Source organism: Dicentrarchus labrax, unplaced genomic scaffold (assembly GCF_905237075.1).
Source record: "Dicentrarchus labrax unplaced genomic scaffold, dlabrax2021, whole genome shotgun sequence".
NCBI lineage: Eukaryota > Metazoa > Chordata > Actinopteri > Moronidae > Dicentrarchus > Dicentrarchus labrax.
The window spans coordinates 4,572,750-4,597,948 of record NW_026136717.1 but is presented as its reverse complement, the minus strand read 5'-3'; the positions used below and the strand labels follow the sequence as shown (position 1 = coordinate 4,597,948).

Below are 25,199 nucleotides of genomic sequence, written 5' to 3'. Positions count from 1 at the left end.
AAACAAATAAACTTACAAAGTTTGTACTCTGCATAAGCGCTCAAGAGCAGAAGTGCAAAAGATCTTTTTACTCAGTCATCAATAGGAAAAGATTTTCTTTGTCCACATGGGATGTGAGCTCCTTCTACATCTATTTTTCACAGAATTTTCTCAACAATAAACAGTTCCTGATATTGATCCCATCTCAACAACTGCATAGAGGACAGGACCTTTGTGTTGAAATGGGATGTGGCTGCCTCACCGGCATAGCTTCAGTCCATGATCAGTCTGCCTCCTTTCAGCACCACGTGGCACCAGCGACAGGTTAGATGTGGACTCATTACAGAGGCTCTAATGAGAGAACCGGCAGCAGCCTGGAGCTGTCGAAACTCATACTGCCTTGCAGGACTGATGGCTATCCCATGGGACCGTATCCTCCTCCTGCCACACCATGCTGGGAAATGCGGTTCAAATCATAAATCAGTACCCTTGGGACCTTTTTCTAAGAGCGAGGGAGACAGATGTGAGGAGGGGGAGAAAAAAACAAGAGGTTGAAGGAAACTGATAAGCAGGCAATGGAGAGTGAGCATTAAAAAAGGGAAAGCAAGGAGCGAGGGTGCAGATGGCAGTACGAAAGGGAAGAAGGGAGTCGCCTGTGTTTGAAGCACCGAAGGGAGCTCTAAAATTCTGGAGACGACGGGTAAAATGTATGATTCATTTCCCGCTTCTCAAAATCAATCTGCTGTCCTCTCAACATCTTACCGACTCAAATAGGTCTTCCTGCGGTGGGCATCTGCAGTCCTAGAACTTATCAACAGAGGTTATCTTGTCATGGATGCTAAAGCACCAACACACCCTTCCTGCACAGTGGCGAGAACAGCAGGAAAGAGGAAGTGTGTGGCCCCTGATAGAAAGCAGGGAATACAAATGTGCAAGCAAGTATCACACACTCATTTTCCTTCAGAGAAAGAAAAGTAGACGCGCACGTGCACGCTTACACACACAGGCACAGGCTGCCTTATCTCTCTAATTGGCACGGGGGGTCAGAGCGGCAGGCATAGATAATCGTGGCTGGGGGTCATAATCAGTTTGCCGCACCCCTCCTCCCTTGTATTTCTCCTCTCTCATCAACCCCTTAGCATCATAACCACACACCCCCGCACACGGCCACCTCCCGTATTTTTTGTCTCTATTTGTGATGCGGCACCAAGTGGGAGATGTTTTGGATGTGCCCGCAGGGGGACTGTTTTGTTGTTGTGTCGGCATGCAACGGTGTCCTCAAATGACTGTAAGACACCCAACTTACCGCTCTCCAATCCCTTCCATTCACCCACCACAAATACATCCCTCCACCCCCTCCAATAAATACCTCTGTTCTCAGAGGTACAACTTGTACAGTAGAAAAAGGAGAGCATTTTGCAGGGGGCAGAACGTGATAGATTAAAGGTGGAGAAATATAGGTTAGAGTGGGGAAAACAGTGCGTGCAGGAAAGAAAGTCAGCCGCAACAACGAAATGAGAGAAGAGGGAAAAGAGTGATAAATGGAGGAGGGTCTTGATGTAGATGTCTCTTTGCATTTTTAGCAGCGTTATCTGCCCATATCTTTCATTTCCATCATGGCATCTTTACTGTTAGCAGACATTTAGATGGCACACGTGCAGGCACACCCACACACATACACACATAAACACACACAGCTTTTCATTAGATCTGCAGCGATAGGCCTACGCTCCTTTGAGATAGAAAATATGATATCTTAAGATAGGAGCCAAATGGCATTATCGTCAAAGGAGGTCTTATCCTGATAACTACGAAGAAGTAAATCCTGTCTCTTGCCATAGAAACCATATTAAATTCTGCAGCATTATGTAACTGTTGTTGCTATCTGCCTTTGCCTTTACATAAACATAACATGTCCGTATGGGTCACTCCATTGAAAGAATGCTCATAAACCACATTCCTCAGCAGTAGAAAAGTAGTTTCTACTTCCATTCCCACATATGGCATATATATATAATAACTATTTGGTAAATGATGCTGCAATGCTGCCTGGAGTGACTAAGCCAAAAAGAAAGAAAGAAAATAAGGATATATAAAACTCCCCACACACACATACTGTATAATGTATATAGTATTGGCCTATGTGGCTCGGTCAAAACACGCTTTCCAATTTAGCCATTGCTCTGCTCATTTTTAAACAAGACACTTACAAATCTGAAAGTCAATGAAGGCAGTTAACACAGTTACTGGGCATGACTCATAAAATGGCACCCCAGGGTCTCTGAATAAGGCATTATTTGCATAATCCTTCCTCTGTAAATTCAATTTTAGCCACATATATAAGAAACAGCTCAGGTATCTGGATGGTGGGGAGCAGTTTCTGTTACTGTGGAGTTAAACAAATATATTAGGACAGCTTTTCGTTAAAAAGAGGTGTAATATAATTTAGAACAATTTAAAAACAGTGAACAATAACTGCACTGTGCATTACATCAACCTGCACTGAAAACTGCCAAATATAAATTGCAGTTACAAAAAAGGTAGATTGTGCATTGTGCAATTTATGTGCATTTGCATCATTTTAAATGTGCCCCTATTTTTTTTCTTGTCCTATTTTAACTTTTGCCTTGTATTCAAGAAATCTCAGAAACCTTTGGTTATCGTCTTATGACGACTTAGCCTCTGGGGGCAGTGTCCAGTGTTTCTGGACTTCAGGTGTAGTCAGTGGATATCCAGAAAGAAATCATTAAGACTCCCTCTGCAGTCTGATGAGCAACTTGATATGCCAGAATTACAAGAAAGACACATAAACAATTATCTGCATATGAATGCAGATGGTTTTTATTCAAAAACAGCAAAAAAAAAGGTAAATCTTTGTCAGTCAATAGCTGACAAGATTGCATTTTGGGTTTTCCAATCCATCAATTTTGCTCTCTACACGGACCTGCATGCACGCAAAACCTGCTCGAATGTGATTGGTCAATACTACTACTACAAACAGAAACCAGAATGCTTCCGATGCCAAAATCTTGTTCCCTTGCTTACAGATTCCTCATTTATATGCAGATATATGTTTATAGAGATTAGTATCCAAGTACATGCTGTCATTTTTTAAAACAAAAATCAAAGTCTTGTCATGTAACTTTAGTGGAGTTAGCCAATTCAAACAGTGATATTTATTTGAAGGTGCGGCGTCTTTAGAGTGAAATTCCCTCCTTGTTTTCACTGGGCTTATGTTCTTTGTTATGCTAAGGGAATATGAATATGTCTCTGATAGTCTTGTGTAGGCTTTGTTACAGGAACTGGTTTGATAGGACCACTGCAGTTACACAGTTTTGAGACTATTAGAGAGACCATTACAAGTGGTTGATTAAACACAGTGGCCTCGACCCTAACCGTGGTGACCAACTGAGAAAGTGGAGCTACACTAATCAACAGTAATGAACTCCTTTGGTTGTCTACGTACATACCAGGCATATAAGAAACTGTCATGGTTTTTTATCACTACTATACATAATACATTTTGGTAAGGGTCTAGTTCACTATTGATACTCATCATGCATTCGAAACAAGTTGCATTTAGTTGAGCATAATGCTTTGTATACAGGGGAAGTCTGGCTCCAATCTGCCTCATTTACAGTATTTCCTCTTGTAAGTGGCTTGTTTAACAAATTATATTTCCTTCTGCATAAGAGATTATAATAAAACGTGAAATTTGTCAGAAGTTATTATATTTGTATGCCATGAAGCCAGCAGGAGATTATATTATATAGCTGCATAAAAAAATGTAATTTTACTCACCATCTGTAACCCACAGCTTAAATAGCTGAGTTTCCATTATCTCTTCTGCATCCATGCAGGCTGTAGAGAAAAGGGTTTTATATTGAAACAAGCTAAAGAGGCTACCTCTTGATAAATACTTTTTATAGCTTGCTGGTTCAGTTTCTGTGTTGGAGGAAGGCGTTATACCATTGGGAAGCACTATTAACAAGTAATGTACAATTTCAGAAAAACATTATTCCGGAACACTATATTCACTTAGCGTGTCATTTCAGGCTCTGCATTATATTTCTGTTAGGACTCAGAAAATGCACGTACTCACTGGCTTCAGTCCTCCCTCTCCAAGGGTGAGGGAGAAACTACGGTGGCCAAAAACACGAACTGCCCTATCTAGAGCCAGTGTTTGGTTTGTCCATTCTGGGCTACTGTAGAAACATGGCGGTTTAGCATGGAAGGCAACCTAACCTCAGAACCGATTTTATAATTTTTGAGAAGCAATGGCGTTTGTTTATGCCCAAATGTTCTTTATTTTTTCATATGATTGAACTCTCTATGAACTCCATCCTAACTTACTGTATTTTCTATGTGCCATGCTGGTCATGTTGCACACACACCCCTCCCCTCATCTTCTGCTGACTCTGCACTCTAGCTACTACTAGGGACAAACAAACCTGGTATTGCTAGGTGTCCTTGGACTTTTGATGAACCCCCCCCTCCACAATATCCACCCACCCTCAGCTCTGACTCCACCTCCCTCAGCTACCACTGCTATCCGGTGGTGTCTACCATCCATACCTCCAGCCTCACCTCTCGTTGTAAAGCCAATGTCTACTTGTGCTGTGACTGTTCCTTTTTTTCTAGTCTTTTTAAACTACTTGAGAGGAGCTCCCATACCTGCATACATATTTTTTTTGTTCATTTATTGCCATATTTTTCCACAACAATACAGCAATGAAATATCTACTATGAATATTATATTGCATTTCTGCCAATAGATCTTCCACCATGGTGTACAGATATTTCAGGCAGTGTTTGAAGTTGTAACACCTGGGCTATAAACTGCAACACCACTGAAGAGTGTGCCATTTCTTGCAGTTCATAGTAATTCCCCTAATAAGTCATGGAGCATAACATTCTCTCACTTCCAAATGGAAATCAGGCAATGATTATATGCAGTGGAAAGCCCACGCTTTATTACTTAAAACTTAATGAATAAGCATGTGGCCTGCATACTACTAAGCACTTTTGGAAACATGGTATGTTCCCACATCTGTCAATATGTACTTTTGTTTTGACTTTGTTAAGGGCAGTGATAAATTGTTTCCCTTGCTGTGGTTTGTTTAGGTAATGTAAATTTAACAATTGACACAAGAACGCTGAGGATTTCTCCCACTTTAACGGCATCTCTCCGTTTGCTTCTCATGAGGGATATGACATGCACAATTCACACATGTTGTCCTCAATCATGCATTAACATTTCTAATGAACGTAGTTAATATATGAGAGCGGTGGCAGAAAGGGCTTTGGTGTCCCGGAGTTGTGGCCCCGCCGTCCAGACACCAGTCGGCTGGAGTAATCAAGTGTGAAGGTTGTGAGGAGCAAACAGCCATTAACCTCCCAAACACAGGCCATCATCCCCGCCTGCAGAGGACAGAGGGGAGGGCGTGTGTGTGTGTGTGTGTAAAAGAGAGCGAGTGCCAGGGCTCGTGAGTGTAGTACGGGATTGTGAGTGTGTGTCCCCTTTATTGCTGTCTGAAGAATAGAGTGGATTGTGTGTGATTGTGAGTGTGTGTCTGATGGGAAGTGTGTGAGTGCACAGTGCGTGTCAGCAACTAGGACTATCATCAGTTGCATGTCTGAGGCCCCGACTACAGTCTGGTAAATAGTCTTTGGCTCGTGTGTGTGTGTGTGTGTGTGTGTGTGTGTGTGTGTGTGTGTGTGTGTGTGTGTGTGTGTGTGTGTGTGTGTGTGTGTGTGTGTGTGTGTGTGTGTGTGTGTGTGTGTGTGTGTGTGTGTGTGTGTGTGTGTGTGTGTGTGTGTGTGTGTGTGTGTGTGTGTGTGTGTGTGTGTGTGTGTGTGTACTTTCTGATTTGCACTTATACACTCTGGCGTTTGGTTCTATTTATTCTGATATGTGGTCAAATCAGGCCTTGTATCCCACACTGTCTGCCTATCCAATGTGATCTCAGTGCATATTATTCCCATATGGCTGTACAGTATGGCTGTGCTTGGCACAGTCAGGCCTGTGACCGCCTGTTTGACATGCCACTGTGTCGGCTGGTGTGATGCCATGCTGAACCAACCCATCTGCTCCAGGCCGAGCTGGCACAGGGGAGAACTCATTGGAGGCAAGCATGAGGAAAAGGGCATTGGACCTGTGGTTTGGCGAGGCATGGCTTCCAAAAATCTCCTGAACTACTGCCCTCAAAACGGTCCAGAGCTTATACAAGGGAGTGATGGAGTGTGAGGGTGTGTTTGTTTTCAGTAGAGACTCAGCTAGGGCTAAGATGTCCACCTTACTAACTGTGGAATAGTTCACCTACAGTAGGAATCAGTTGATTTCAATATCAGAATATTAACCTTTTCAATTCTGACATTTTACACAGTATTTGTGGATGTGTTCCTCTTGGTGATCGCCAGATGGACTTCATAGTTTACTCACCTATTTTTTGTCTCATTACATCATGAGATAGAGGTGTATGTATTGTAGGTTGGGTGCTGTAGGATTAAGGATGTGTTTAATAACGTGTGTGTGGGTTCTAGGAATGGGATTGCAAGTGTGCATGTTTTATTTGTTGGCCATATTTGGTGGAAAATGTCCAAATACATACTGACTTTTGACAGGCAACAAATATGATATTTCCTGTTCTGTTCAACTGATTTTGCATTCAGCAAGATGTAATATGCTGTTGCAAGGTTATAAACCTGTGTAAAAATGTGCAATCTCTGGTTGGATTAGGTTATTATCAGTGTGTGTTTCAGAACACTTCTGGGGTCCCTTTCAGTGCAGCAGTGAGTTGTGCTGTATTTATAGGATTTGTTCATTTGGGTGGGAGGAGAGCATTCAGCCGTTTGAACTTAAGAGGCAACACGCTGTGAAGCTCTGTTTAAAAAAAAATCAATAGCAAGTCAAGCGGATTCAGTGGAGAAGCAGTTCAGGAAGGTGTTTCAATAGCAGAGATACCTGTGAAATATCAGTTGTGTGTGTGTGTGTGTGTGGGCGTGCGTGCGTGCGTTCGTGCGTGTTTGTGCGTGTGTTTGCAGACAGTAGCTTGCAGTGCAGCAGAGTCAGCTGAAGGTAAAGAGAACATGTTGAAGGAGAACAGGATCATTGGAGAGACAGACAAGGAGATGACAGAAAGGTGGAAAGATTGTGTCTCTGTGTGTGGGGGATGGGGGAGGGGCGTTCCTCTCCATTACCGACACTAAGGAGCCATGCCAGGAGCACAGATGGCAGAGGAGAGAGAGGGGGCACGGGGTTGGCACGTAAACTGCAACACACACGTTCACACCACATAGATTCACACGCTCAAACCAACATGAAAAATATGTAATTCCAAAGAACAAGTTCTCAAACTCAATATGTTGTCCTCATAATTGTGATATACAATTCAAAATTCCTTCATGTTTCCTGCCTCCAAACACACACACACACACACACACACACACACACACACACACGCACACACCTAAACACGTGTCATCAAGCCATCCGGTGGTGTTCCTGTGCCAGTCTCTTGGCCGGGAAAGCAGCCGTGCTGACACTGCATTTCTCTCTATCTTTCAGCCATCTCACATTCTCTAACACTCACACACACACCTACACACACACACACACACACACACACACACACACACTGCCCTCCCATTACGCTCCCTCCATCCAACCTCTCACCACCACGATGCTATAACCCAAGACCTAAATTAAATTTTAACAGCACCTTTTTGAAAATGGGTCCCTCTCTTTCTCTCTTTCTCTTTATCTGGAGTTCACACACACACACACACACACACACACCTAGATACACAAACACATACTCAGACCCCCAATGGTCCAATTAAGAGTGATGGTCTGTTTGCACGGCAGGAAAGCAGGGCTGCATGTTTGTGTGTGGGAGATGTATCTATTGTGCACAGCATGTACTGCTCTCCTCTGCAAGGTTGAGCGGAAGAGCAAGCTCTCACACTTTCTCTCATACACACACACACACACACACAAACACACACCTCCCACAAATGTAGGAAGCAAGAAAGACATGTAGTCTCAGTTCATAGCCTATAGTACCTACAGTACACCTAAGAAACACCCACCACCTCCCCACTCTTATACTGTAGCTGAAGTCACTTTGTTATATGAAAATCCATCTATTTATCAAGCTGAAATTGTTGTTTTGTTGTTTTGGCATCTTCAATAAACACTGATCAATGGGTTAGTGGTTACCACAATAATATATGCATCCCCTGGTTTTTCTTGGATGATCATGTTTAAATTCCAGATTTGTTTTTGCCTTTAGGTGCAGTATAGAGGAGGAAATAGCTTTCAGGTGATGAGGCCATATGGTTGTCTTTTACCTGTTTATTTTTGGGCATGAAATTGAGTGTTTTTAGTCCATGTATGATTCTGGTTAAGACAGTACACACATTTTTAGATCTGTTTCAATTAATTTCAATTAATGCAATTTCTTGACTGACTCATGCTTAGCTGGTACTGGTCAGAGTCACAAAATTGGAAAATAACACATCATGTAATGAACGTTAGGTCAGAACAATTTCAGTGTGCCTTGGCACTGATTCTACAAGTCTGTGGAACTCTACTGGAGGGATGAACACCATTCTTCTGAAATGTATCCCCTCTGTTGATGAGAGCGCTGTCTAACACGTCAGTCCAAAATCTTCCAAAGGTGTTTTATTGGGTTGAGAGCTGGTGGCTGCAAAGGCCGTAGCATATGATTCGTATAATTTTCATACTCATCCAACGGGTCAGTGACCACTCGTACCCTAAAGATTGGAGCATTGTTGTCCTGGAAGAGACCACTACCATCAGGGTACAAATGTTACTTCATAGGATAAAGGTGATCACTCAGAACAACTTTGTGTTGACATGCAGTGACCCTTTCATCTAAAGGGACAAGTGGACCTAAACCATGCCAGAAAAATGCCGCCCACAGCATAACAGAGCCACCTAATCCTCTCACTGTAGGGGTCAAGCATTCAGGCCCGCACCGTCCTCTTGGTGTATGCCATGATAATATGGTATATGATGACTCATCTAACCATATCACTTTTTCTTCTCTGTAGAGCAGTGCCTATGGTTTTTGAACCAATTAACTCTCAAATGTGCTTTCATCTTTGTAATGAGGGGTTTATGCAGTGCAACTCAACTATAATATTCCACTGACAAAGTCAGAATCAACTGGGCCTGCTCAGCATTTTATTGCCACAGAGCATGATTGGATGTTAATTTCTTAATTGTACCATGCAGTGCACCTGTGTGGACGCATCTGCATTTGTTTCCACACTCTCACACTCTTTTATCGTTTTTTTTTCTTTTAATTTGTCACCTAGCTGTATATATACGCTAACCTATTATGTTATAATGCTTATATTGTTTTTTATATAATTTTCAAATATCACGTATTATGTCAATCCAATTCTGACAAAACTGTCTCTACCAACCGATATTTCCTGTGGTTTTACTTTTAGAGAACAAAGTGTATATCATCTCTACATATATTCAAAGCTTAATTCACCTCTACCAGTATGTGCATGCTTTTGTGTGAGTGTGCACCGTACAGTGTGCTCACGTGCGATGTGCAGATGGGTGCACAACAGGGGGTTGCCGGAGGTCCATCACCTGGTAGTGAAATGCTAATCATGAACATAAATAAGTCCTACACTCATACTGCACATACATATATTCCCACTTTGATAACAGCATCTGTCTGTCTTGCTAAGCAGGATTTTTATGGAGACATCTTTTTCTGCCCCCCCTCTTTTCCATATGAATCCACAAAGAAGCCAGGCATTAGAATTCCTCCTGGTCAGCATTTGGTCCCTCTGTTTTTATCCTCCTCTGCTGCTCTGCATGAAAAATCTATTTCAATCATCTGCTATCCCCCCTCATCCCTGCATTTTCTGTTTTCTCTTTCTCTCTTGCCTCACTTCTCCATCTCCATTTCTCTCGCACCCTCTTTTCAACGACACTCGGTATCAGCGTCCTCCCTCTTTCCTCAGAGTGGGGCTGCTGAGCCGAGAATCAAACACTGAGGAGTGTAGATCTTTCTTGAGCCCATTTTAATTGGACCGCAGTACACTGTTATATTTTCTCTTTTCTCATGGGTGCTTGCGAGTGTGCGTGTGTGTGGATGCGTGAATGTGTGTGGCTTTGCGAAAACCCGTGACCTCAAAAGCCCAGAGCGCTAGCTGCTCATGATTATGTTCCCTTACAGGGAATTTGAATCACAGAGCTTAAACTGGCATTCACTACTGTATTCTATACTTGAGGATGGCAGGTTCTGTCAAACCTCGTAAAAGAGAATATGATGCTGTTGTAAAAGGGGATCTACTGTTATGGAGCTCGACTAACAGAGTAGCTCAGGTTCCTCTGTTTAGTTGAGTCAGAGCTAAGATAAAAAAGGCAGCGTGGCATATTGAGGGCACAGCATTGTTCTATAATGAGAAAAAAAAAATCTGTTCATTATTCTGGTCTGTGAAGGCTGATTGGAGACTTTTTAATGCTGCAGTGATGTTTTAATGGACATACATGTATTCTCACCTCTGATTTAAACCCTTAATTCCGATGACATTTTAACAACAGGTTTCTCCCAACAGCTCAGTCTGGGCACCAGTGTGACTGAATGGATTGGGGTATAAACTGTCTTGTTAGCTCAGACACAATATCATGTTCAATCACTCCAAACTTTAACCCTTTGACTTGTCTACAAACCCTGCAGTTACCCCTAACCCCTATAAGCCCAACACTCTACCACGTATGCTTGAGCAACCCTGACAAACAGCTGGCTTCAGTGGCTTGCCCTCCATGTGCAATCGCATGACTTATGTTTGGTTCTGTTGTCATCTACTGTTGCACCAGCAGTGGACTTACCAGGGACTTGCCTGTGGCACTGTCATTCTGTGGCGCTGTTGTTATAGCCATTACAATGGCTAGTAGTGATCGTTCCTCTTTGGCCGGCTTGGAGCCCTCTGGCCAGCATCCAACTTCAGCGCACTCATTAGCTAACAACCATGTGAAGGGAAAGCTTTCTGGGTTTGCTGTGTGGCCAGCATCAGTCAGGGATGATTCCGAGTGACAACGGGGATACTGGACCACACAGTGCTCTGGTTTCATGCAGAATGCAACAGAAACAAAATGAAACATGCCTCATAGTGGTGCTGAATCATTTTCTCTTCATGATGGGGCTTCATTTTACTTGGCAACATATTCAGCCCGTCAGATGCTCCTTCTATTTTAAGCCCCTCAGACTGAGAGGGCACACATTTTTATCAGTGGTCTGAGAGACATCTTGATCTCTGTGCCACTTCTCCGCAGTCAGAGAAAACAAACATTTCTCATCTTTCATTTCCTGATTGCCACCATAGAAATGTTGTCATCATTGCCCACTGTAGACTGATGATCAGCTTCACTCTCTGAAGTTGTTTTGATTAGGGTTTAGACATAATAATTATACAACTGTGTTCAAGTACTCACCGCTGCAGTAGCAACCACACAGCCTGAATAGAGACTGATGGCAACAACCTGCAGCCATTAGCTGGCGGCTTGTGTTCCATTGATCCGATTGCATTAATCAAGGTTGTTTACAGAGAGAACACAGCGACCAATGATGGATGACTCCTGCTAATTATGCAACTGCCCGCAAACATCACACCTCTCATTTATGGTGTGCAGACACAGTCAATGAAAATAATCCACAATCCTGGCTATTTTTATACTAGTTAAGAAATTTCCCTGACACCTCTTCAGCTACCATGTGACACATTTAGAAAAGTGCAAGGAAAAGTGACAGGCTGAGAGGGGGGGTGGGAACAAAAGAGAGGGTGAGATGAAGAGAGGGGAAGCTTCTGCTTATGTGATCACAGCCCTCTGCCCTGCAGATCTCCAAGACAAAGTGAGAGGGCACAAGTGGCAGGATGAGAATTAATTGCATTTTAATAATCGCCAGCTCTTTTATTAATGAGCCCTGCGTCCCCTTTTGTTTTTCTAGCAATGAGTACTTGTCTCTGCCAGTGGCTGCATTAAAGGCTTAGCAGCTTGTTTAACCCTGGGATGGCTCGTTCTCAGTTCTCTTGTTTGTGATGTTACCTGGGCCTCACTTCACTGTCAGCAATGCACACTAAGCCTAACACCATGTGCTTCATCAGTGTGTGGTTTTGAGTCATTGCAGCACTGGAGACATTATGGTCTCTGCATCAACACAATGCAGAATTCTGTAAGTTAAAGTTTGAGTCATACTTGTGGTCTCAACAAGCCTTTCTTCAACCTTTGACCCCCTCAAACATCATCCAGAGAAAAGTCTGTGGCAGTGAACTTGCATCCCAAACTTTCCTGTGTTTTTCCTTAAGCATTGTTACTGAGCGTCGCACTTTGCCCCTACAATCTAATAGGTCCCTCGCTGCACTTTTACCACCATCTGCCCACAGCTTTTTGTTGCTTTGCTTGCCCGGCCAGAGCAGCATATATATCTTTTGCCCCCCATTGTTAGTGGTATTATGGCCAAATGGCTCTTGCTATGTGTGCAGCAGTGGCCCTTGCTCTCTTGTGGCCTGTAGCAGCCAAGCCAAATAAATATTACATGGACCCTATTCTAAAGGGCCGCCATTCCCATTCATTTGTGCTGCACTCTTCTAACTTTTACGATCTTACATCAGCCAGCCGACTCCACTGCTGCTCTGTTTCTGGCTTTTAGTTCTTTTCTGGGGTTCTTTTTACTCTCTTTTTTTTTTTCATCTTCATCCGTTTTCATATTTTCCTTCTACCCTCCTATCTATCTTTGTATCAGCTTTTACTTCTCTGCTGGCAACTTTCACCCACTCTTTGCAGCAGTATAGCAGCCTTTCCCTTTATATTTACTTCACACATGGTGTGATCAAAAGTCTCTCTATCCAATTTCATGTGGCTGAAGACAAAAAGCCCATGAAAAAAAACAATATAATAAAAAAGTAACAGGAGTAAATGGGAAAACAATTCTCCAATGGGCCATGTGTGTGTTCTTGCTAGGCGGGGCCATCAATTGATGGGACCTTTTTTCCTCTAGACTAAATAATTTCACACACAACTGGGAAGGGGACAATCATATTTCGTCAGGCTGTACTATATCATCCACTCGAGCTGGTATAATACACTCAAGGTCCAGCCAGCCAACCAGTCAGAAAAGACCCATTGTCCCTGAAAGTAGAGATTGTGGGATTTCTAATGTTAGATCTGTAATAAACAAATCATCAGTTTTAATGGTGGAAGAAAGCCAGTGTCTTTTGATGTCACAGTTTCTTTATTTACCAGCCACAATGGCCCTTGCTCCACTCCAGAGCTGCCTAAAAGCATGGAGAGTACAGAAGGTGGCTTAATGGAAGTGACTGGTCTCCTCCGGCATTCTGCTATTTCAGTCTGCCCTATTGCCAACGAGGTGGAAGTCTGCCCTCATTATATTGTTGTTTACAGAATCCACCTTCGTCCCTCTTATCACTGATTACCTTCACCTCCATGCCATGACACTGTGCGCACCTACTACTGCTGGACCTAATTCAGCTTCTGAAGCCATGTGAGGGGTGATTTCCTTCCATAAATCTGTCTATTTTGAATCCTTAAACTTCGACACATCTGTTAACCAGCACCAGTCACCGCCTTGTCTTTAGCCATGAATCACATCAGCTGGTCATGATGCATTGAAAGAGGGATTCATGACTGCTGTCTTAATCAAAATCCACACTGTTTCTCCCGCTGTCACTCCCTCACGCCAACAATTTGTTCTAATGTTGATGTAATAAGGCTCTGTCATTGGCAGGATATAAATAGGCTGTTCCCCACTTTGAAAAGACGGTTATGTAAATATGGCTCTAATAAGCATTTCCTACAACCCCATATGCTGTTGCATCAAACTGTCTCCTTCAGTGGCAACAGCAAGAGAGGTGAGGAGAGGAGAAGGGAATTGGGAGTAGAGAAGTGGAAGGAGTAATTAGGGAGGAGAGCAGTTTGGGGGATCAGCAGTTAAACCTTCTGGTCCCCCCCCAATCAGGAGAGTTCTCTATGTGCTAAACTGAGACATGAAATGCTCTGTGAAAGCAGAACACGACTTCATATAATGTTTGTAACACAGCTTATCCAGTCGTCGTTGGCTGTCTGTTCTAATCTACTCCCTCAGCTGGTTACGACTTATTTGTCCTACTGTCTTTGATGACATCCTGCTGCAACACTGTGAGCCTTTGAGAAGACATTCGATTTTACGGTCTGTCAGGCCAGATATTTGAGTTCTTTCATTTCCAGTATACTGGGAGAATCCATAGTGTGAACGTGTTTCTCAAACATGCAGGTTTTCTCCACTAGCACTGTCACCTACTGTGTATGATCTGTGTGTGTATGTGTGGGTGCGTGAGTAGGCGCACACAACATTCCCGCTGTGCTATTTGTGATTTGAATTCCCCCCCTACTACAGGCAAAGGACCTGAGACGCTGTTCGCGGGGCAGAAGCTGAACGACAATGAGTGGCACACTGTGAAGGTGGTACGAAGAGGCAAGAGCCTGCAGCTGTCTGTGGATAATGTCACAGTGGAAGGTCAGTTGTGTTCGGTACACAAAGGGGTTAATTTGGGGTCAGAGGCAGTAAATTAGACCATAGTGAGTTGTGAGAATATTGTCACACATTCACATTTATTAACACATCCACCCACAGTTAGACAACTGTTTTGCCATTTGTTTTTAAAAGGACTCATTTGAAAGTGGAAGGTGACTAATTATGATTATGAATCAGACATGTAGGTGGCATATGGTTTGTTAATTTATTATTAATTAGATATTTATATCCGAGTGGTAAAATGTATTGGCAAATGTCATAATATCGCTAAAATTAAATTTTTATTTTTTTCTTTACGTATAGGTAAAAATCCAAAACTTTGGTTACCCACACTGACTTACAGTATGTGTCATTTAAAATGCTGGAAAAACAAGCTAGTAGCAACCCCAGCAAATCCATAAATAGCTGAAAGGTTGAAATATATGTAATTTAAACTGAGCACAAAAGAGGAGGAGGAAGTGGTTTTATATCGGTGTACCTACCGACTGTGAGTGAGCGGCCTTGTACAAAATACGGAGGTACAGGTTCTGCCAAGTACTGTACTAAGAAAATAGCAAGAGAAGGATGAAAGGTCAAGAGATGAGATGGAGTCATGGGCACTCGCAGTATTGTGGCCTCAGGCGAAAGGATGGTAGGGCATAGAGATGAAGGAAGAGGTGAGAAAAAGGTGTGAGCTAGATGAAGGAAAGAGGGTGGGCACACCAGGGCCAAAAGCAAAGAATGACCTTGTGAAGTTCTGACTGGTTCACAAACTGGTTCATGGGAAAGAAAAGGGAGGGAGTGCCCTGCGAGTCCTTGCAGGGCCGGTCAGGCTTCAGCATGGAAGGCATTTTAATCGGCAGCTTGCCAAGCTCATTACTCCACATCTCCCAGTAAAGGCAATATAAATTGTGGCATGTAGAGAAGTAACAACAGATTTTCTGGAATATTATGCTTGTATAATTTCTTTCACAGCAGGTTAGAAAAATAGGCTCAGCCTTTGTGAAGCTAAACAATAGAACCATATACTGAGCACACATTATGTCAAGCTACTAAAATCAATTTTAAGATCTAACAAGCATACAAAAATATGCCAAAACATAACTAGTTTAACTTATTGTGTTTTAAATTTGTCTTCTTAGAATGATTATAATCTTTTCACAATGTTATAATGTAAAATACTCTTAAACATTTTCCCAGGATACTTTACATTGCCAAATGGAGAGCATTGCAGTTGATGAATCACCATTTGTGTTCCGAGTTAATGATGTTTTCCCTGTATTCTCCACCATTTCAGGCCAGATGACTGGTGCCCACACACGTCTCGAGTTCCACAACATCGAGACAGGCATCATGACTGAACGCCGCTTCACATCTGTGGTGCCCTCAAACTTTATTGGCCATCTCCAGGGCCTGACCTTCAATGGGCTTCCCTATCTAGACCAGTGCAAAAATGGGGACATCTCGTACTGTGAACTGAACGCCCGCTTTGGCATGCGCCACATCATTGCAGATCCGGTGACATTTCGAACGAAAGGCAGCTACTTAGCTTTAGCCACGTTACAAGCTTATGCCTCCATGCACCTCTTCTTTCAGTTCAAAACCACCACGCCTGACGGCCTGATGCTCTTCAACTCTGGAGACGGGAGCGACTTTATTGTTGTGGAACTGGTGAAGGGGTGAGTCCCATGTAATTTCAATTAATTGATGACAAGAGAAAAAAGATTCTAAGTGTAGCATTTTATGTTATTTGTCAAAAAGGTCTTGTCTACTGAACAAAATGCCCCTACTTTCCCCCAATTACCTTTGTGTTTTGGCTTTAATGATGACAATAAATACATTTTCAGTTATTTCTCAGTCGGGGTTTTACTTCTTCTCCAAAATGCCATTGACAGAAAAACATGAAAGACATAACTCTGTTGGTGCTGAAAGCATCGTCCTTTGTTCTGTGCTGTGAAGCAATCTCACTTTGCAAAGCAATACAGCCCATTTCCTTCCAAATCTAACCCAGTTGCACACCATGTGTAATATAGTGAGGAGTGAATTGTCAATTGATCACCACACTAATCAAGGAAGGAGTCCTGAACTATCATTTAAAACAAAACAAAATATAAACTGAAACATAGCTTTTTTTTTCTCAGAGTTAACGCAGAACAGTGAGTCATTTAATGCTGCTATAAATCAGGGTTGGCTGGATGAAAGTGACTTTAGTGTATGTTGATGAGTAATCAAAGTCTGTCGTCTTAAAAGCTCAGCTGAAAGCTCCACATACTGCTGGTACTTACTGGTTGGGAAACAGAAAGCGGAGAAATATCCATGTCTCTTTTTCTTGAAAACGTGTCTTTTGGTTATTTATTTCACAATCCATTAACTGATAACTCTTAATGCATAATTGTGAGAATAATGCATTTCTCTGACCGGCAAAGTATTTGGCGATTATTCTGTAAAAGCCTGAAGAAGCTAGCACAAACCAGAAATAAACTGGTACAAATTGTGAATTGTATCCCCCTAAAAGCTGTTCATAATTAGAGTATCAAAAAGAGGCTTTTGCTTGTGTACCTCTCTTCCTCTTGTGCTCTATATTCAGCACTGTTACAACACAAAAGCCTGAGCCGCCTCTGCCACACAAAGACAAGAGGCTACATAAAGGAACTGGAATCGAGGTAGAAAAAAAAAACAAAAAAAAACACACACCTTGAATGAGACAGCAACAATAGCCTAAACCTAAAACACAAAAGACAGCCATATTTGTGTGAGGGAGGGAACTGTGCCACCTCGTCTGCCTTTGGGCAAACGGGCTTTTAGACAAAAGCAGGTTTCTATATTTACATGTCAAACCAGTGAGTAAACCAAAAACAAATCCCAGGCCTCGTGTACTGCCACATGAACTGGCAATATAATTTTTTCGCAAAAATATGCAAAAAACAGGATGGAGACATCAGAGACAAAGTAGGAGAGCCGAATGTTATCCCAACAAATCACTTTATCATGACAATCAGAGGTTAAGTGTTGTTGAATGTGACCTATCATTAGTGTGTGTCTCTGAAAGACAACACATTATGATGAGAAAATACAGTTTCTAAAGTGAAGCTAAATCAGCACTGCCATGATTGTCCCCATTTTCTGACAAAGTTCTCTGAGTGAAAACACAGGGATTTAGATTCTGATTGCTTTCTATCTTTCTTCACAGGTATGTCCACTACGTCTTTGATCTTGGCAACGGGCCGTCACTGATGAAGGGCAACTCAGACAAGCCACTCAATGACAACCAGTGGCACAACGTGGTGGTGTCCCGGGATGCCAACAACGTACACACGCTCAAGATCGACTCACGCACCGTTACTCAGCACTCCAATGGAGCCCGCAACCTGGACCTCAAAGGTAAGCAGCAGGCCGTCCAGCTCTCTGGGACAGATTTTTCCGGAAAACATTACCACTGACAGGAAAGTAATTCCAGTGTCATCCTTGGTCTGTCCCCTTAAGTGTTGTTGGAAGGTGGCCATGATCATATGCCAGCTCAAATCCATCTAAATTTGTCCCACTTTCAGGATCACGTTGGATTTTAGAATAGGTCCACTTTTGTTAGTGTAATGTTTGTAAAAGACATATTGAAAACGCTTGTTCTTAAATAACTGGCAAAAACAAAATTGTCACAACAAAAGATTATAATTGTCTTTGCTGTTTAACCACAGAGCACAATTCTACAATGGCATTATTATTAATATTCATTTGCCAAGGCTTACAAGCTTTTGCATGTGTTTGCTTGAACATGTGCACAGTGACTGTGTTTGTTTGTTTTTGCTGAAATTCTGGACCTTTCAGTGCAAGGGCCCAGGATAAACAGAGAAAACTAAATGATGCTGCCAAGTGAAAATGTGCTTGCCAAACAAGAGTGGACAGGGGGTGAAATAAAACTTGCTAGCCTATTGTCTTCACCTTGAAAGATGATACCCCCTCTTTCAGCAGATGTTGGCTTTACAGGAACAGGCCAATAACAGAGCAATATCCTTTACCAATTGGTACCCTGATATGACCTAAATCCAACATCGCCGACCAAGATGAAAAAAGAATCATACCAAAAACAATAACAGCTTATCACTTCATCCTTCTGTGCTTTGCTCTTTTTTTTATTTTCACTCGCTTGTTCCCACCGAGCTGCCCGTCTGAAAAAAAACAGTCACATTGGGCACACTTGACTTTTACCCGCAATGCGATGACTATTTTTTGATGGAGACACCTTTACTTCTTTGACTTTAAAATACCCTGCCCTTGTGTATCATCTTGAAATAATAGCCATGGTTACAAGGCACTTAAGTGTGAATAGGTATCTCTGGTCTGCTGGGAGACTGGGACTGGAAGCTCAGGTAATTGTAGGCTTTAGACCTCAGAAGTCAGGTTTTCTGATGTGTTATTTGGATGCTTGAGAGTGGCTGCCTGTGGAGCGAAAGAGTGACAGCATGGAAATAGAAGTAGAGAGTCAAAAGGAAAGAGAAAGAAGCTTACTTGGAAAAAAGATACTCTGATGTTGACAGTGGACAACAAAGGACAGAGGGTAGCATCACCAGTGCTAAACTCTTTCAAGTTCCTGTCTGTACCAATATTAAGATGATTCAAATTGATTTTGCCTGTAACGTGTCCCAGAGTTTGGAGTGTTCTTGAGGGGACTGCGGGTTGTTGTGTAAGACACATCAGAAGTCAGGGTGAGCCCCCGGGGCATCTGAAGGCTGCGAGGAGTCAAAAGATCAAAAGGCGAGCCCAAGCTTTTTTTGGAAAGACATGATTTATTGACAGACTTACTCTTTTTTCTGTTTTGTCCTTTGGGGTAAGCATAATGCAATTAAAAAGGATAATCATAAGAGTGTTGTGGGTGCAGAGGAATGGCACTATGCCAATGTCCTTACGCTGGGTTATGGGCAAGGGTACTGAGCAGAACAAGCTTTCATAAGCCGGAGACACAGAGAATGAAGAGTGTATAATTAGATACAGCGGTTTTAGCAGTGATAGAGGTAATTAGCAGCCAGGTCTCTAAATTTCACGGTGAAATGCAAATAAAGTGCATCATGCACATGGCTAATTACGTTATTGTCACATATGCTTTGAAAGAGAAATGTAATTGTCACATCATTTGTGTGCTCATTTCATAAGACTGCAACTCAATAGAGGAATCAGTAATTACTAGATATAATGAATGCCCGCTTTCGAGGTTTTTGAGTCTAGCAAGCTGCAGCGTAATATGTATTCATTACACATTGTGTGTGATTGATAGATAAAACAAGTCTCCTGTGCATCCATGCACTCTTTGCAGCATATCTACTCTGGCTATCTCCTACAGTAAAGTGAAGTAATTGATGTCTGTAATTAGCAGGGTTTTGTTTTTGATTGATTGCTTGTGTCTAGGCTATGGCAGAGACTGCTGTCAATCAACTCTGAGATTAAACAGGAGAATCATTAAGGGACAGTCAGTGAGTTTTTTAAGGGAGTGTGCCACTATCCTGCCGGTGCTGGACCAAGTTATTGTTGAGTTTGCTTCTTAGCCAGGACCATTATCCCACATCATCCCCGTCTTCAACCTCTCCCACCATATGCAATCATGTTGCAATTTGTCCTTTCTAATCAAGCTGAAGAGTTTCATATCCAACCCCCAAGCAGAAGAGATGCGCACCCTCAGCTGTCATCATTGTTAACTAAATGTAAACATAATCTATCTTCCCATTACTGGGACAAGCAATGTTCTCCAAGCAATACAACTGGTGTTAGCATTCCCTCACTCAGCTTGAGTGATTAATAGACAATTGTACCTCCTTTTTATAAAACAGCACCAACCAAGCGTGTGTCGACAAGATCTCTCAGCTGTCCACCACAGAGCCATGCAGCAACAATGGCCCCATTTGCATATTCAATATTACAGACACCCTATTGAATGATTTGTCACACAAATGAAACAGAAGGCAGCCGTTTTGCCTTTTCAGTGCCCAATCAACACAGTATACATGGCTGGGGAGTAACCCTCCATCTGTGTTATTAATCTGTGAGCTGCTGTCTGGAAACTTGTTCATTTTCTGGGGACCTTTTTCTTTATCTGAACAACTCTTGCCTGCAGGGGATGAAGGCTGAAGCTGAGTGCTAGTGGGAAGGATAATAGTTGTGCATCTTGCTTCAGAGGACTTTATTTGGGAGAAGATGTCTCTATCCTCAATTCCCTTGTCTAATTGGGCATTCAAACCTTGCTCTGTAGTTCTGCTGTGACCATTCCCTTGACAGAATATCATACACAGCTCAAACACTATAGTGCCATAAACACTAGACCAAAGCACCAGACCTAAACATGTGTGTGGGTAAACAAATACTCTTGACAAATGCATAAACATATATTCCACCAAACATGATATGCAAAATTAGTCTTACATTTGCATACACATACAGAGTATTCTTTGCATGCTTTTCTGACTGTTCAGCAGTCACACACAAAGCTTTGCAAATCAAACACAGAAGAAATAGCAACAATAAGCCATTTCTCACAATCTCTTTGCTCTGTTTTAACACTATTTCTGCCTGCATTTCAAAGAAAAAAACCCAATTTTCCAAGCTTTATCTGTGTAATTGCCCAGAGAAAATGGGGAAAATGGGTTTTGTGCTCTCTGTCTTCCGTCTCTTTGTTTTTGGACAGGCAAAAAATCTTCAAGGCATCCCTCTTTGTGAGCTAAAGTATGGTGAGGGAACAACACACACAGCCCCTGAGGATAGCACCGAGTGGATCTAGTTTTGTATAGTGAATGCAAGTCTCAGAAGAAGACATGTTGAACATACAGCATACTGGGAATATGGCTCTGTCATTCCTGTTGACAACCTGCAGAACACAGTGATAGGAAGTCATTTCCTTGCCCTGAAATAGTCTTGTTGATTCTACAGTGCAACACTGTTTAAAAGGATCCTTATCAAATATGCCAGAGAAACTCAATGGTAATAGATAATAATACAGAAAAAACCTTTAGTAATACCACTAGATGTGAACATACCATAACTCATGAGAAGCTGAATATGATACCATTATTTAGTATCAAACAGCAAGTGCAGATTTTTGAAACTTGGAATTTGTTAATTTGATATAAAACGTACCACACACATTATGATCAGCAGATCTGACTCCAGACTGAGTTGTAGCTGACTAAAACTATTGTTCAGTCTTATGCTTAAAAAGAGTAGAGGGAGAGAAAGAGTGTCTCTTAATCTGTATATGTATGTTTCACTGGCCTATTACGTCATTAGCAAACTAGGACTGCTTGTTCGGGTCAACTTGTTCTCATTTTGGTCAGAACAAATTCCTTTGGACCTTCTGTTACTTACAGGGCAGTAAAAGTGGAGCTTACCTAATCAAATTGTCACAGACTAAATCAAAAGACCTTTATGGAGCATCTAAAACACCTTTCTAAAGCTCAGAATAAGTATGCCAAGCTAAAAAACTTAAAATACCTACTAGAATACCTGTCGCATTTCCTTAAGAATGCATTTATTTTAATCATCTAATAATGTATTATGTACATATCTAGTAATATGCAGCATGATATAATGGGTAATAGAGTGGCGACCAGTCCTGGCCTCCACCAAGTGCATACATCAAATCAAATCAAGTTTATTTATATGTATCTTATTGTATTCATACAATTAAAACAACCAGAGTTGAGCAAAGTGCTCAATTTTGGAAATCTTATGGCTGCCTAAGATGTTAACCAATGGGGATCGTATACAGTATAAATTGTAATCAGTTCAATAACACCCCTCTCCAGTCACTCCTTTGCTCCAGTAAAAATGATGTTAATTATCACTGAATCAATTCAAAAGCGAAGGGATTTCCTTCATCAAACACATCCTCTCGATCCCTGCAGGAAAGTGTCAAACAGCCTGTTGTTTGATGCTTCAATTTGTGAGCGCTGCTTTGCCCGTTTCAGTTGTGCTTTTTGATATTTTGCCAGACGGACCTGATGGGGCAGTGGTTTCGTTCTTTCACATTTGTGCTGTGAAATGTTTCAACTGCGGCGCAATACAAATGTTGGGTCTTTTTTCCAACCCTGAAGCATGATTTATGCTTGCCAGGTGTTACTTGTAGCATTTTAACATTAGTAATTACCATTTTTGTTTTGAGGCTTCAGTAGAATTTCCAAAAAATTAAACAAGACTATCACCCAGAACACAAGCTGCTCCTCTGGGGAACATAGCAGGAACAATTAGCAGCATCCTCTTTGTGACAGGAAGCATTAGGGTTAATATGATATGTCTTCATTTTGAAGAACACCCGCACCAGTAATACCACTTGGGGTAGACAGAGGCTAGTTGTCTCCATTTGTTTGTGCTAATTATGCCAAGGTAACACAATTCATTTAACAATGATATATTGATCATTAATTCATTAGCGCTACACATAGCACCCTAAACCAAGGACACTTAAGCTAATTAATGAATGTTCTCTGACTAAAGCCAATGAGAATATGTGTCCTGTAAAAAATGTTATCAGTAGATGGCACTATTATATTATCTCATTTAGCAACAAATGCACTAGTCACACTCTCAGTCATTGTTACATTATTAACCCCAAAATATACTAAAATCTCACTTATGTAGTTTCTAAATTTTGGGAAGAATTATTTATGTTTGAAATTAGCGATTGAGGACTCACAACTGTAGATTCTTAAAACTGGAGCACAGAATGTCGAGGAAACAAACAGAAAACTGCATTTTTCAGTTACTGTCTGTTGTTGTGGTGCTGTCCTGTTTGCATGGTTGCATTTTCCTTGTCAAGCTGAAGTTGAAGTAAACAGTGTTGAACGAGGAAGTAATCACAGACATCTAATGGCCCTGAGGGGAAACCCTGATTTACAATGCCAGGAACATGTCAGCGATATTAATGTCATTATTAAATACAGCGATGGGAAAATAACAACAGTAGAATGAATCTAAAGAAGATTTTGTCAGGTTGAGGAAATGCATGGAGGAGGAATAATTTGGCATACAATATTCAGACGGTGCCTGTCCCTTCCTTTTGAAGATGCTTGCTAATGAGGCATACTTGTGCCGAATTGTAAAGCGATGACATTGAATATGTTCCATATTTCAACAAAAGCAGAACAAATTGAAACACAATACGGAGGAGAGGTTTGGCAAGGAAGAGAGAGGAGGAGAGAAAGACAAACAGGTACACACATTTTAACGAGCTCTGCTCTTGCCAGCGGTAAAATTGAGATTAGCCGTTTGATCACCCCAAAGAATGTCTTTCTTCTTCTTCTTTCTGGTTAATATCAGTGTGTGACAAATCAAGTTAAGCTAGTCGCTAATCCTGTCACAATACCAAAACCTTGTCATACCTGATAGCAGACCAGGTACAACATTAAGTCTAACCACTGGAGTTTTTCAGTTGTATAACAATTGTGAAGGACAAAAGATGACCAGTGTTTATTATTGTACAAAACTGATTTTCATAATGGGGCAGCCATTAAAACGTATTGGTTTTATTTATTTAAAATCAATAAAAAGGTCAAAGTTGTTAGATATCCCTTTTCTTTGTCCCTATCTGTTAGTAGCTCTACCCTGTTTGGATTTTTTGCAGCAGTTATACTTAATGTTGGGTTACTATCATGGTAACCTGGTTGTTACAGTTTACAAATTGGTAGACATGTAGTGTTGGCAATTCTCATAATGTAAAGAGCTCTATGTTCACATTACAATAATGAGAAAGAAAGGTAATACATATTCAGTACTAATATTTGTTCTTTGATTTTGTAGATCCACATCAAGTGTAAACAGTGTACAGTCTGAGCACGATAGTAATAAAAAGTTACAATCTGGGAATTTAATGGAATTATATATGTCTATTTCAACCTACATCCTATCAATTGTGCGTTAATAGTATATGGAAGGAGAGTGCAGTGCATGTAGCCAATTATGATAAGACAAACAATAATATGACAAACAATGTAACATGAATATGGCTAAATATATCTATTGCACAAGTAAACTTCTATTTTACCACGTACTGTGTATACCAACTACTTTGTTACACTACACACATGCAAGAGTGACCCAAGACAAAACTGATCAGTGGGTTGTTATTGTGATATAGATATTTACTTTTCTGCCAAACACAAAATTAGCAGTAGTATATACAATATCAGGTGAAATTTACCTCTGCAAAAGTGTAAAACAGAGATTTTCTAAGAGAGAGATTGAACCAAGTGGAAGCCTTTTATTTACTGCACATTTATGCAGATATTTTCTGAGGGAACATTGTTGCAGTAATAACACTGTAGAGGTATCATAAGCTTATGTACATACAGTATATTCATGCCTGCGACCCGCCGAGTCTATAGCCAGTAAACAACTCGAGTGGAGCAGCTGTGGGTTAAGTGCTTTGGTCAAAGGCAGCTCACTAGAGTGTACTGTAAACATCTATAACTCAGGCTAACATAGTAAGTGTACTGTCTCCATTTTTTCATTGAAAACAACATTTATATTATTATATATTTCTCTTTACCATTTATCTCCAAACAGAGTTGGTTGACACTTAAGATGTTACTGTGAAAAGATACCTAACAGGGATAGCTGACCTCCTGACTCCACATTGGTTTTGTCCTTGGGGCGGGCATGTTTTGATCAGCAAAATCTTAA

The 25,199-nt window shown here is 41.4% G+C and overlaps 1 protein-coding gene across 8 annotated transcripts in view; it reads left to right on the top strand.

The window, feature by feature from the left end:
- nrxn2b (neurexin 2b) overlaps nt 1-25,199 on the top strand; it is a 635,050-nt gene that overhangs the window by 318,759 nt on the left and 291,092 nt on the right. For all 8 annotated transcript variants that reach the window (XM_051375286.1, XM_051375285.1, XM_051375283.1 and 5 more), the window contains 3 exons: nt 14,427-14,546; nt 15,841-16,222; nt 17,734-17,924. In XM_051375286.1, the coding sequence (XP_051231246.1) occupies nt 14,427-14,546; nt 15,841-16,222; nt 17,734-17,924 (693 nt within the window). The remainder of the gene's footprint in view (nt 1-14,426; nt 14,547-15,840; nt 16,223-17,733; nt 17,925-25,199) is intronic.